Source organism: Vigna unguiculata, chromosome 2, assembly GCF_004118075.2.
Source record: "Vigna unguiculata cultivar IT97K-499-35 chromosome 2, ASM411807v1, whole genome shotgun sequence".
Lineage (NCBI taxonomy): Eukaryota > Viridiplantae > Streptophyta > Magnoliopsida > Fabales > Fabaceae > Vigna > Vigna unguiculata.
In genome coordinates, this window is record NC_040280.1 from 2,058,008 (window position 1) to 2,073,828 (window position 15,821).

The 15,821-nt window shown below is 29.2% G+C and overlaps 1 protein-coding gene across 1 annotated transcript; it reads right to left on the minus strand.

The window, feature by feature from the left end:
• Positions 1-1,189: 1,189 nt before the first annotated feature.
• Positions 1,190-9,919, minus strand: LOC114173615 (ammonium transporter 3 member 1-like). Its single transcript, XM_028058104.1, has 4 exons — positions 9,908-9,919; positions 2,868-3,455; positions 2,426-2,711; positions 1,190-1,749 (listed from the first exon to the last, which is right to left on the minus strand). The coding sequence occupies exons 1-4, from the start codon at positions 9,917-9,919 to the stop codon at positions 1,190-1,192; spliced, it is 1,446 nt and encodes a 481-aa protein (XP_027913905.1).
• Between the last annotated feature and the right edge of the window lie 5,902 nt (positions 9,920-15,821).

A 15,821-nucleotide genomic window follows, 5' to 3' on the forward strand; every position in this document is an offset into this window, starting at 1 on the left:
CGTCATGATTTTTGACGACTTCTTTATATTTGTAATCAACCGAAGTCATTAGACATTAGCATTCTTCCAATTATACCAATTCCATTAACGACTTCAGTTGATTACACGTTAGGTACCATGATAACTTCAACTTTTATAAAGGACGAATTTATCTTAGAATTCGTCAAGACTTAACATGACTTACCTTGTCCTCTAAATTTTTAGTCGATTAATCCATTTTTGTTAAAAATGGGTTAAGTTACCCAATAAGTGTAAAAAAGTTTTATATGGAAGACTTTAGGATATAGGAAAGTTATTCCCTTTTTAAGGTTTTAATGAGTCTGAGTTTGAGGACATGTATAAAGTGTTAATGATATTGGTTCTTTAAATTCTTAAGTTTTAAAAGTCTTTACTTGGACAAAAGATTTGATTCCGACAACTATAATTAAACCTCAGTGATGGGTGAGGATACATGATCTACAGGGAGAGAGTTTATAATATGCATTTTGGTTAGAGGAGTATAATTATATGGATGTTGGTAATTTAAGCAAAGTAGTGTTTAGTATGGACATGGCTCAGATGCACAGGAAGCAAAATACCTATCCACATGTGAGGCACCGCAAAATAACATTATTTGCACACAGAAATGATGGAGTGATCCTGAGAGCATAAAATTGAAGCACAAAATGACATGTCAAATTCATCAAGTGAAGGTGTGTAATGGAGCTGATAATTGATGGGCAGGTGTTAGTGAATTTTGTATCCGTATATAATATATCACTTCTTGCTGATAAAAAACCAAATAAAATTAAAATGAAAACTCATCGTTAATAGAACTTGTTGACACATTAATAGTTTTAATTTTTTTCTCAGGATACAAACGTTGAGAATCTTATGTTTGGTGAAATAGTCCACCCGCGTAACTACAAACTTAAGCGGGAAAAAACAGAAAACATGTCATAGAAAGAAGTGTCAACTTAAAGAAACATGACAAGAACACTTCTTTCCATCACCGATCTTGTTCATTTGTTATGAAGAATGAACATAGGAAAGTAAAATAACGTTGTTGTTTGTTGTTGTATGACCCAGACTACAATGAAACACAACATTTATTTTACTATATATATTTATATTTATGTGTGTATGTTTTTGAGGACAGGAACAAGACTAGACAACGACATCGATCAGACTATAATGTATTTAACTAGTTCTACATCATCTCAACCACGCCACCATGTTTCTTCTTGTGTGACCCAGCTTCAACATCATCATACAATGAACTTCCATACTTTGAACTTGAATTTTCAAGCTTATCACCCTGACCCCAGATGGCATAAGCCTCTTCCCCATGAGCAGCTTCATCACCAATCTCCATATCCTCTTCAGACATTCTCAGTGGAACAAAAACTCTAATGAAGAGGCATATCAAGCTTGTGGTGACAACATTGACAAAGACAACAAAGATAATCCCAATGATTTGAACCCCCATTTGTCTGAACCCTGTGTGCACCTTGTTGGAATGGAAACCATAGAAAAAGCCAACGTATTGACCAGGAACTCCGTAGAACAATTTGTTGAGTCTTGGCTCGGCAAACAGCCCAGTGAGTAATCCTCCTAAGGTTCCTGCAATGGCGTGAGTGTGGAACACTGCCATGGTGTCATCAACCTTCTGCAGTAGCTTTGATCTCTTGTGAACCACCATCATGGTGAACCAAGGAATTGACCCAGAGAACACTCCCATTAAAAGTGCTGCCCATCCCTCCACAACTCCTGAATAAGATAATACACACTAGTTAGGTTATAACATGTTTGGGATAGCTTATATTTAAGTAAAAATATTGAAAGTTGTTAACTTTGGAGGATGAAATTTGTAAAAAGTTACTTTATGTTAAAACTATTGTAGAATATTGAAGAAACATTTAATATTGTTTAAAAATGTGTTAAGAAGAGGGTGAGATATACACTTATTTATGTACTATAAACTGATCTTATTTCTAGTTAATGTGAGATTTGTAACACATCCATTTCACACCCAAACATATACATCTTAAGTATGAGATTAGACATTAATGGATGATCTAATGACGATTTTATTGAGATTGGCACGATAGGTCTGACAAATAATGAATCTCTCGATAGGATAGGAGTTAATACAATAAATTTAACTAATAAAATATCTGGCTAGAAAAAACTCAAATTCATCACTCCAACCTAATTCAACCTTATATAAATATACTTGTAAAACCAGGTTTACACCCGGTTAATATGCTATCCCCGACAAAATGAAATTATGTAGTCAATGTGCTATCCCAACAAAAATGAACTGTGGCATAACCAGAATCTAACAACCTAACTAGTTTCTACAGTGCAGTGCACAAAAAAAAAAATATACGTAGGTATATATATACATATAGAGAGAGAGAGAGTGAAAAATTGAGAAAGAAACCTGCGGCAGGAGTAATGCAGACCAAACCAGTGATCATGCCTTGAACAGCTCCAATGACAGAAGGCTTTCGGAAAAAGATGACATCAAGAATGACCCAAGTGAGCAAGCTGGTGGCAGTGCAAGCGTGGGTGTTGAGTACGGCAAGGGAAGCATCTGCATTCACTATGTATGGATCTCCTCCGTTGAACCCTGTCCACCCCATCCACAACAACCCTGCACCTGCCAGCATCAGAAGGATGTTGTTTGGAGGAAACCTTTCCCTGTCCTTGTTTAGCCTTGGCCCGACCTGTCAAATCATATACACACATAGTTTCAGTCATTATACAAGCATATTTCTATCCCTAAAGGAAAAATCGATTATGACAAATACTAGATATGATTAACTAAAAACATTAACCATAGAATTAGTTAGCATATAGATACAAAAAACCCTGATGTTTACCCAATATGCAGCTGTGAAACCAGCAACCCCAGAAGACAAATGGATGACATATCCACCTGAGTAATCTATTATCCCCATTTTGGACAAGAAGCCATTAGTACTCCATATGCTGAAAGCTGTGAAGGTGTAGGAGAATGTGAGCCACAAAGGCACAAACAGCATCCAAGCATAGAAGTTCATGCGCCCCAACACAGCCCCGGCAATGAGAATCAGAGTAATGGCTGCAAACACACACTGAAAATACACCATTGTGGCATTAGGGAAGGCCCCCAGAAAGGCCCTCTCGAAGAGATATCCATGATCAAGTGACATGGCAGGTTTTCCCCAGAAAGGGACAAGTGGGTCACCAAAGGACATTCTGTATCCCCACACAACCCAGCAGAAAAACACACACGCAAAAGCATAGAGTGACATGAATGCTGAGTTCACTGCCCATTTCTTCTTCACAGCTCCACCATACAATATTATGAGCCCTGGAACACTCTGCAGACCCACCAGTGTTGCAGCCACCAGCTGCCATGCATTGTCTGCCCTACTCATCCATTCGGGGCTTCCATCTCCTGGCAAAAGATTCGAGGGAAACGGAACCTGAGCCATTTTTTCACACCCTCTTTCTGAGTGAGTGGATGAATGAATGTTCACTATATGGATCACTCACCCATATATGTACATGCAGAAAGAGAGAGAGAGAGAGAGAATGTTTGATGGATCAAGCGGCTAGTATTGGCCTTTTGTGTGAATTTGATTTGAATGAGGTTGTTTTGATTCTCACGACTAGCTGTAGAGTTGTTACATAATTCATATGTTGTCATAGGTGATGTCGGTCTTGATATGGATGGGTAAACTGTGGCGGGTATTACAAACATTTTTTCTGCTAACGGGATCAACAAAGTTCGGTTGTGTCTTAGTACGTAACTCTCTACCAATCACAAGAAAGCTCTTGTAGAAAATATATCTGTAATGATTGGTCAGAAATGTTCTTGAACATATTTAAACGATTGGTTTAAGAATAAAACAATAACCTAGCATTTTCAATAGAAAAAATTATTATTTTTTATATCAAATGATTATACCGAGTGCGATATGATATCTTTATTAGGTAATAACATTAATTAAAAAAAAAAGTTAGATTCCACCCGCAATGGAATGGAAACAGTAACCATGGAAAACAAAGTTAAAATACATACAAAATGCTATTTAAATTATGATGAGAAAAAAGTTATTCTAACATTAATTTTAAAAAAAGAAACTTTGTTCTTGATATTCTAATTGTTTTATAATACGACTTCCAAATAAAAAGAATGAAAGATGGTGAGTAATGGTTGTACTAATTTTTTCTTTTAATAAATTAGTAGTGCTATCATTATATTAATTTTATTCTAACAAGACATTGATAGCAACCATTTGTAAAAATCCAAGACGCAAATAAAAGAAAATAATATTTAACAGTTTATTTTATTCTATTATTATTGGAGATTTTTTCAATTTATTTCATATTTTTAAAAGTTTTAATCGTAAGGGTTCCATTCATCAAGAGTAAGGGTTCGTGAAGAATAATGAACCCATGAATTTACATCAGAATGTGTTTCTTGATAGTGATGGACTGAAATTGGTAATGATTTAATGGCATTGGAAATTAAATGAATCATGGTGGTGCTTAAGGTTGAACAAGAGTGAGAGTGAGCACTCTCAAAAAATTAAAATTATGTACTTTACTATAAGCAAACTAGAGGGTTTGTACAGTAGTTAAGATGATTTTCAAAAGAAAATATATGTACTATTTCAGAATATATTTGTACAGTAGTTACTATTTCAAAAGAAAGTTCAACACATGAATGACAACAATTAAAAAAACAAATCTCATACAACGCCTTTATCTTCAATAAAATAAAATAAAAATGAAAAGTTGAAAAAAACTTATAGTGGGTAAAGGAGATTGTGAATGAAGTAGATGAATGTGATGAGTATAAATGATAGAGATGAGGAGAAAAATGTGGATGTAAGACCTTAGGTCATTAGAGACAATATGGTGAGAAGAGAGGGGAGACAAATATATAAGATTAGGAGGGGCAAAATAAAAGATTTTCATATACTTAATAATGATTTTAACAAAATCAGGAGATGCGCTTGTCCATTGTGTACACATAAGTCTGCCACCGTAAATGTGGGTAAATAAGATAAGTGTTGATGAAAAAGATGAATACAAAGAGATATGGAGTGTGAATTATATAAAGACGAATGTGACGAAATTACATAAAAAATGAAGAAAAAAAATTATGAATAAAAGATTTATCGGAACTTGTACGAGATCATGATTGATAAAGTACAAGACAAGCTTCAAAATAAGGTAATATATATATATATATATATATATATATATATATATATATATATATATATATATATATATATATATATATATATATATATATAATATAAATAAAAGTTAGTACCTATTAAAAAAAAATTAACTGATGTTAGGAGGTATAATTGAATACCATTTAAATTGTCCCTGTTAACTAAGCCTAAATTGGTCAATTTATTATAGCACCATGCTTTCCTTCCCTAGAAATATGTAAAACTTTAAATTTCATATAAGTATAAATCTTCAAATATTTTTTCTATTTGTCTCTAAAAGTCCAAGGAACATTCATTATAAAGAGAAGACTTTCAGACCAAATAGAATCACATTTCAACCAAAAATGTCTAAAGTCAACACTCCAAGTATACTCTGGTGCATAAATGGCTTTCACAAGTTTAGTATAAAGAGAATTTTGAACTTTCAAAAAAGAAAAAAATTGCCAATATATTTTCCTGAAACTTTTATATGTTGATAAAGATATATATAACTCATAAAAAGTAGAATTAGAATTAAAAAGAAAAAGAATGAAAACATGAAAGTGGAGGAAATAAATTTTTGAGAGGCCTAAGTGTCAATTTTTTTAAGATAAAAAAGTGTTAAGGATAGAACATAATTTAGTAATTATTTAGAAGGAATTGCAAAAGGAAAAATTAGAAGTTAGTCCACGTTTATTCACGAGAAGAAAAATACTTTTTCTTATAAAGAAGCAAATGAGTTCATAATGTGATGTTTCATATAGCTTTCAAATATAATAATATATTTTATTTATTTAGCTTTTCATTATTTTGAAAAGTAATAATCAACCAGTTGAAATTGCTTTTAACTTGAACAAATAGGTCTAAATATCTAGATTTAGAAATATAACGAAAATTGTGGATGATTCATTATAAACACCATCGGCATTTTAACTTTAATTTGTTAGAGATATCATGTATTCTGAATTTAATTCTATGGAGATATCATATATTTTATTCTCTTTCATTGTTATTAAATATTTATGTATTAGATTTTATTTTATCCCTTATATTATTGTACTCTATATATCGAACAAGTTCCAAGAAATCAATATGAAAACTATATTTTAGTTGGTTTTCATCAAATACCTCTTATGCGTATTTTTCCTTTCTCCTAACTTATACATATCTAACATTATTTGTGACTAAATTTACGTAATCATTATACTGTATTTTTAAAAAGTAAAGTTTATCTATTATTATTTTTTAATCAATAAAGAGTATTTTTTTTTATGTTGGAAAACCCAAATCAACCTAAATAAGTCTATATAACAACAAAGTTTGGGACCAAAGAGAGGAATTTACGTATAACAAGTGCAACTATGTTTAAAGTTCAACTCGAAAACTATTCACATGTCAGACATTATCTATTTGCTTTATGAACTTTCTCTTTTCAAATTGATTTTCATACTAGTTCACAAGTCTTCCAAGTAGTTATTCAAAGTAATGCATCAATAATAGGGTAGTTTTTGTTGTACAAATTTTGTCAATTCTTGTATTTGTTTTGTGCAATATTTTGTTCCTTGATTGTATGGAGGTTGAGAAGTAAAACAAAAGAGTATTTCATTCTTAGTAGACTTTGTCCCGCAGTGAGACAATGCTCTGTAAAATTATTTGTATAACAACATAGAAAATTCTAGAATGGAAAGTCTAAGTGTGTCGAAGCATTGGATTCTCCCACATCAAAATCTGATTAGAGGATTCTAAGTTGCTAATTTGATGCACTCAACAGAACACAAATTCCAATTATTATAAGAAAAATAAACATTTGAGAGTTCAAATTTCATCAATGCCCGAACATTTAATTGTGTCAAAGTAAAAAATTTCTTTGGATCCACTCTCTCTTATCTAAATACAATCTTGTTTCAATGGTTCCATATGTTCCAAATAATTGATATCCATAAGTCTTTCCATAACTTATTTCCTTTTTTATTAAAAATCGATAAAGAAAATTGTTAGAAATGCTTATTTAATTAGTTATGTTGCAAAGAACTTATACCTACCTATATATTACATAAGTTCCACACTCTGTTTACTATATTACAAGTTAAGAACAAGTGGGTTATGTTTTCCTCTTCAAATTTGTGGAAAATAAAATACTTCGTTTACTTCTATTCAACATTACTTCATATTAATATTATACATGTCCTTCCAAATAATAAAAATAAATTGCAAACCATTTAATAGTTAGAATTATTCTTCAATTTTTCGAAGATTAAGAATTTAAGTGTGAATCTAAGTTTCATCGTGAGTAAAATAAGAAAGTTGAACAATATATAAGGAAAAAAGATTCATAAATTCACCACTTTAAGAAGTTGGGTTAAAGATGATATCAATCCTTTATTTTAGTTGAACTTGTATTTCATTAATCTTATATTTCCCTAATGATCCTCCTTCAAAAGATCCATAAAGTGGTAATAGAACCAAAAATTTGTCTCTATAACCGACTCAAATAAGTAAAGGGATGCTCGTAGTTTGAAATGTTTCTGTTTGAAGAGGAAGTGCCAATGTTAAGAAACTCAAACTTGATAGTGAAATTGTTGGAAATCCAAATTTGAATCTAATAGTTCTCCTTGGTAATCCCCATAAGAGACTCATCAATAACATGTAGAACTAATATTTGCACCTTAATTTCAATGCAAAGAGTACAATACAAATTTTATTACTAATTCTACAACAAAAATCAAATTACAAATCTTTTACAAAAAGATGCATTATTGTAGTTCACATGTTGTAACTTTTAAAAGTTTAACTAGTTTTAAACTCGTGTTTGCTCACAAGATGGTGTTTATTTGTGTGTTTTTTATGTTAGTAAATATATATTATATTAAAATAGATTTAGAGGTTGATGAAATAAATAACAAATATTTTTAAGATTGTAATTAAGTTTTGAATAAAATTAATTTGAAAAGGGATTTATAGGTTTAGAAAGTCAATATGTTCGTAAAAATATAAAAATTATACTTTGTAAAGATATAAAAGATAGATCATGTGCAAAAATATAGTGCAAAAAATAGTCTATAAAATTGTAAAAAATATACTTTGTAAGGATATAAAAGATAGACCATGTGAAAAAACATATGTAGACTCCATAAAAATACAAATGATAGAGCATGCAAAAATATGTAGAGTAGAATTGCTAAAAATACAAATAAGTGTATGGACAAATTGGTTTAATGTGTATTGTTAGACTCGTCTAATTAATGCATCGAAAAACTCATTTAATATGTCTTGGTAGAGTCGTCTAATCAATATATGAAGATACTCGTCTAATGTGTATTGTTAGACTCGTTTAATCAGTGTATGGACAAAGTTGTCTAATATGTATTGTAAGACTCATCGAATTAGAGAATGGATAGAGTCGTCAAATGTATGATGCAAGACTCATCTAATCAATGTATGGACACACTCGTCTAATATATATTCTTAGACTAATCTAATCATTGTATGGACAAACTCATTTATCTAGTGTATGCATAAAATTCTCTAATGTGTATTGCAAGATTCATCTAATTAGTGAATGGACAAACTTGTCTAATCTACATATGGTCAAACTTGTATAATGGATATTACTAAATTCATCTAATCAATATATGAATAACTTGTGCATATTGCTAAACTCGTCTAATCAATACAATGAAAAACTCATCTAATGTTTTATTAATCAATGTGTTAGAAAAATGATTACTCGAATTACTAGTAATAATCAAAATATGAAATAATATAATAATAATTATTAGAGCAATAATAATAATGACATATATATAAATCAATTAATATTAATAAGAGATCAATAATTATAATAACAATAAGAGATAAAAAGTAGATGATCGGAAAGGAGTAGAAATAGCCTGGGTTGAGGCACGCATAGCGCTATCGTTAGAGAGAAAATGCCCCTACTGCACAGGGCTAAACAAATACACAATTATATGTGTTTCAAATCATATGCATTTCTCTCCCAAGATACAACAATCCATCAGATCGATTGAGTGCAGCGAAGGATCTTCGAACCTTATGAACACCAATGTCTTAAAGATAATATAGAGAAGAAAAGAAAAACACTTTTTAGAGAACTCTAGTGTTTATTGTTTATGTTGTTGTGTTTTTTTCCCATGCATGTAGGTGATATTTATAGGTAGAAAAGGGAGACGAAGGAGTAAATAGTAATAAGAATATAGCCGTTAGCCATAAAAAAACATGAACTCATAAATTAAAGGTCTATAAACACACGAGTAACAGTAAATTTTTTATTTTAATTATTTATTTTTTAAATTATATTAGAATATTTCTAACAATGCCCCACATAATTTAAAAAATAAAATAAAACAAAAATATATTATCTTTTAAAACAAAATATTGTAGTTCAGTGTAAGGAACCTTCCAGGTCTGACCCTTACACCTAGTGCTTATAAACTTCCACCCGAGAAAATTCAGAGACTTGATTGTCTTGAGCTACATCCCTTGTGGTCGGATTTTAATAAATAACACATACAATATCAACGTTCATTATAGGTTCTAATCAGTGGGTGCACGTTTCGGCCTTGTGCATGTATCTTGTTTTATGAGTGTCACTTAGAGACTTGCCCGTGTCTCACAATGGCGGCCCCACCATCACACTCACTAGGTAAATCCTCAAAAGGGTGGTTTGTGACTCACACCCCTACAATAGTTGTCATTGGGTTTATTAAGATGTATTTTATAAAATAATACACATACCTCAACCATTGGGTTTATTAAAAGGTATTTTATAAAATAAGCATAATAATGCATATACCTCAACCTTATTATTGCCACAATTTATAGTACACCTCGCCATAAGAATGAGACATAAAATTTAATCAAATTATTTGGTGTACTTTAGTCAACAACAACTTCGTTGTTACCCATTGAACTCAATTCCATGGGATCGCCATTCATGTGGAGATGAGTGTCCATTGTTGTAACTAATTTATAGGCTATAGTCTCATTCCCCTCGATGACTTAAATTCTTGTTGATGATGCATCAACCCTTTGATAAACAAATCTGCAATATTTCTTTTTGACTTGACAAAGTCAAGAGAGTTAACCATTAATTAAGTTTCTAATACTTTTGTCTCTCATTCTTATATGTCAATTTTATTGACATTTTTACTAAAACTTTAAATATAACAATTTGATTTTCATGATGCATTGAACATAGGAATAATTTATGCTTGCATAGTAAATTATGACAGAACAACAATTTTTTAACATATCCATGATCGTGCACCTCCATCCAAAGTTAAAACATAACCATAACCAGTAGTTGGTTTTGTGCCACTAGAATCAATACCCAATTTACATTAAAATATCATTCAGTCATCTCAAGAAATTGGACCTATTTCCATAACTAGAAAAAACACAAATAATATTATTACTAGACGGCAAAACAGTACTAGAGGTATCACAAACAAATTTAGTCAATTTATCATTTGAAGTAAACATCTCTAGATATTTATCGATATAAATAATCAAAGATTTTTTTATTCTCATTAAGAGGTATATTAACCTTTATAAGACACTCCCACACTTTGAAATATTTTAAATGTGGTTCTTTTTTCTTTCATAACTCATAACAAGTTTTATCACAATCTTTTGTGTTAAACATATGGTAACCATGATATAAAATTTCACTAATATAATGTTAGGTAAGCTAGAACTTGTAGAATAACATTTACCATATCAAAGCATTTTTTTTCTTTCTTTCTTTCTTTCTTTCTTTCGCTGCACCATTATATTAACACCATACACTATATGAAGATGTTACTTAATGAATAATACCATGAGTTTCACACAAAAACATTCATTTATAAAGACATGTATCATCACTTCTTTAATTAATTAATTTTGCACCTCAAAATTTTATAATTTGAATGGTCTCTAACCAAACTTCTCAACAATTATAATAATAGCATGTCATATATCACAACTTAAGATTTTGTAATAATCAAAGAAAACTTATAAATATTTTATTACAAGATAAAAACATTTAACTCAAACAAGCGATCACAAGTATATCATTTACCAACCAAAACACATGTCTAGAAATAATAATCTTATTGCACTTTAAAACTACTTCATAACCTTGTTGAGCACAACACTTCATAACCTTATTGAGCACAAGAAAGTTTATAAATTCCGAAACATGAAAAACTCTTTTTTTTAAATAATTGCTGGAAAACAAGTTTAGTTTTTATTTGACCATCCCTTCAATTTTTGATATCAAGATTTCTTCTTTTATCAACATTTACATGATCTTAAAAATTATATCAATTAAAATAATTCATTTCAATTTCATGTCATAAAAAATATTATTAAAATTATTAATATGATAATTTCTTATCAGTCATTTTTTTTTTCATATAAACATCAAGCTAAACTCTCTTTTTTTCTTTGGAAATGCATAGTTTTTTTCAAGTGTTTTCCATAACACAGTAGTAATTTTAGTATGACAAATTATTTTATAATTATTTTCATACAAAACACTTAATATATATATATATATATATATATATATATATATATATATATATATATATATGATATATAACATCTTTATCAATGGTAAGAGTAGACAATATTAAAGCATAAATTAATATAACATCAAAAACATTAGTTATAAACATCACAAAAAATTATTCAATGAGAAGAAATTTCATTCATCCATAATTTCATTTATTGTTACCAATAGAAGTAACAACAATTGTACACATAAATTTTTTGGCTTAGTTAAAATTGATTTAATTATAACCATAATAAACACATTAGTTCATAAAATGTGTTTTCGGTCTTCAGCTCTATACTGTTTTTAATTTTAGAAATGAATGCAGATGAGTAAGCAAAAACAAGATAAACTTTTATCTCTTAGAATGTTAGAAAAATTATTACTCAAATAATACTAGTAGCTAGAGATGACAAATAAACTCGTCCCCGTGGGTATTGCCCGAACCCTTCCCCGTTTTGACGGGGAATCCCCGCATTGACTGGGTATGGGTATGCGTATGGGAAATCCCCGATTTTTTCAATTGGGTATGGGGATGGGGATGAATATATCCCCGCCATAATACATGTCCCCGCCATATCTCCATCCTCATTTAAATTATTAAAATATTCACAATCCTAGCGCACCACGCCCAGAGCATGTCAGGTTACTACTGGTAGCATCTGCTGGTGAGTCAGAGGTGTTAAAGGTCAGGTTGGGGGTTCGATTCCCACTGGCAACAACCCACCCAATATGAATGGACGGAGAAGGGTGATGGGTTGGGAACCTGACAGTCTCTAGGCCCAGTATGAATGGACGGAGAAGGGTGAGGGGTTGGGGTGCATCAGGCTGTAGTAACCTGACATGGTCTGGGCGAGCCAGGGATGTTACAAAAAAGTTGGGGTGCATCGGGCTATGTAGTAACCTGACATGCTTTGGGCGTGGTGCACCAGGGATGTTACAGAGTATATATGTTGATATTTGATAAAATTTCTTAGATTTCTAAGACGTTTTTCGTCTTATCATACCATTAATTATACATTTGTTTTTCTTTGTGTAATTCCTTCCAATAGTCTCCAAATTGTTTAAAAGACACACATTTGTTAATTTTTTAATATTTTTATTTTTGTTTATTTTCATCATATAGAATATTATTTCGATAAATTTTATCTAATTATTTTTTATTTTCTAACTCATTACAATCATACTTTAATATTTTCAATATAATTGTATAAATAATTTTTATTTACTACAATATAAAAATTTAATGTAATTGCCATGAATATTTTTTATCACCATCCAATATATATTGGAGTTTAAAAGATACAAGATCTATGATAAAATTTTATTATGTTTATTATTTGTTCTTTGCGTCACTTTTTATCAACCATTGAGTAAATATGTTGATATTTGAAAAGTTTTCTTAGATCTCTAAGATATCTTTCATCTTATCATTCCTTTAATTATATATTTATTTTCCTTTGTGTGATTCCTTCCAATAGTCTCCAAATTGTTTATAAGATACAGATTTGTTAATTTTTTAATAGTTTTATTTTTTGTTTATTTTCATTATGTAGAATACTATTTCGATAAATTTTATCTAATTATTTTTTATTTTCTAACTCATTACAATCATACTTTAATTTTTTCACTATAATTGTATAAATAATTTTTATTTACTACAATATAAAAATTTAATGTAATTGCCATAAATATTTTTTTACCACCATCCAACATATATTGTGGTTCAAAAGATACAAGATCTATGTTAAAATTTTATTATTATATTTATTATTTGTTCTTTGCGTCATTTTAATCAAGTGATGTATTATAACTTTTATTAGTGTATAAAAAATAGATTCATTATAATTTAAAAAATTCAAGTAAACAACCATTTAAAATATATTTTCCTTTTATATTTTTTTTAAATATTTTTAAAATTTATCATTTGATCTCGAAGAAATTTAATAAATGTTTTGGTTCTCATTAAATTTTATTTGGTATCCTAATATAAAATGTAAACAATTATAATTTATTTCAAAGTATTTGATCTCGAAGAAACAACCATACTCCTAATATTGAATATTTGATAATATTATGTTTTCTTTACCGTAATTTTTTATTATTTTATAAAAATTAATTAAAATTAATTATAAAGTAGTAAGAAAATGGGTACGGGTATGAGTACAAGATTATACCCGTTACCCGGTGGGGATAGGGATGAGATAAAAGTTTGATACCCGTTGGGTTTGGGTATGGGATGGGATGAATTTTTTTTACGAGGATGGGTATGGGATAGTGAAACCCGTCCCCGCCCCACCCCCCGTTGCCATCCCTACGCATAGCGCTATCCTTCGAGAGAAAACACCCTTACTGCACATGACTAAACAAATGCACAATCATATGTGTTTCAAATCATATGCGTTTCTCTCGCAAGATACAACAACCCGTCAGATCAATCGAGTGTAGCAAAGGATCTCTGAACCTTATGAACACCAATGTCTTAAAGATAATATAGAGAAGAAAAGAAGAACACTTTTTAGAGAACTCTAGTGTTTGTTGTTTTTGTTGTTGTATTTTTTCCCATGCACGTAGGTCGTATTTATAGGTAGAAAAGGGAGACAAAGGAGTAAATAGTAATAAGAATATAGTCACTAGTCATAAAAACATTAACTCATAAATTAAAGGTCTATAAACACATGAGTAATAGTAAATTTTTTATTTTTATTATTTATTTTTTAAATTATATTAGAATATTTATAACACAATGCATTCCTATACTCGTCTAATCAACGTATGGAATGACTTGTTGAATATTTTTTGCTATACTCGTCGTCCAATGTGTGTTGCTACATGTTATACTCATCTATACAATATTGCTTAACTCATCTAATCAATATACATCTAATGTATATTCATACTCATCTAATGACAATATAAATACATTAATGATATATTTTAAGACAATTATTTTGTTAGCTTTTATGTTTTGCTTCAGTCTTATTAAAGTCATAAACTCTTACATTTTAAAGTTAAAAATAGTAAAAATGGATTCAAAGAATATATAAAAAAATTCATTATTTTAATTTATTATGTTAGAAATATAATCTTTTAATCTAAGTAGATATTTGATTAATGTTAATTTTTTATTAAATAAAATCAATTTAATTTTTATATACTAAATATATGAAGAATATTCGATAATAATAATAATAATATTTATATTATAATTTAACATGAAAATGATAAATGTTATTTTTATTGACAATATTTTAAAAGACAAAATTCTTACATGACAATTCTTTTATATTACGGCGGTGTAAATAATTTACATTATCATTAAATATATATTACTTTTTAAACAACATTATTTTAAGATATAAAGGTAATATTTTTTGTTAATTTAATTTTATTAAATTATCAAGTTATTAGAAATCATAAAAGGATGAATTAAAAGGATGAATTAAAAGTGAAAAAAAGTAATATAAAAGTGATTCTTTAATAGGTTAAATATATTTTTAGTTTTCTGAACTTGACGTAAAATCATAGAATTCGTTTGTAAACTTTGATAGACTATATGATTCCAAACTTTAAGAGAATGAATATAATCATCTTAACCCAATTATATTAAATATTTTTGACATGTTAAACACGTTTTTCAGTCGATATTGAAGTGAAAATATGTCAAACGGTATAAACAACTCATATCCTAGCATGAAAACCATTTGACATGCCAAAATAAAAATTAACATAATTAAATTAAAAGAACTATATTCATTCCTTTTTAAAGTTTAAAGATAAAAAATGTTTTAAAGTTTCACACATGGACAAACTTCAATTTGTTTCGAAGTTCAATAACTAAAAACAAATTTAATCTCTTTTTAATAATAAATATATTTGAAAATACATTAGCAAAAAAAAATAATGGTTAAAATATGGGTAAGGACACACGAACTAATTCTTTATTTATTTTAAAAACAAACTAATTTTTAAAACCATTTTTAAGAATACATGTCATGGATTAAGGTGTATACTTTCAATTTATTATTTTTTTAAAATTGACGTAATATATTCCATTT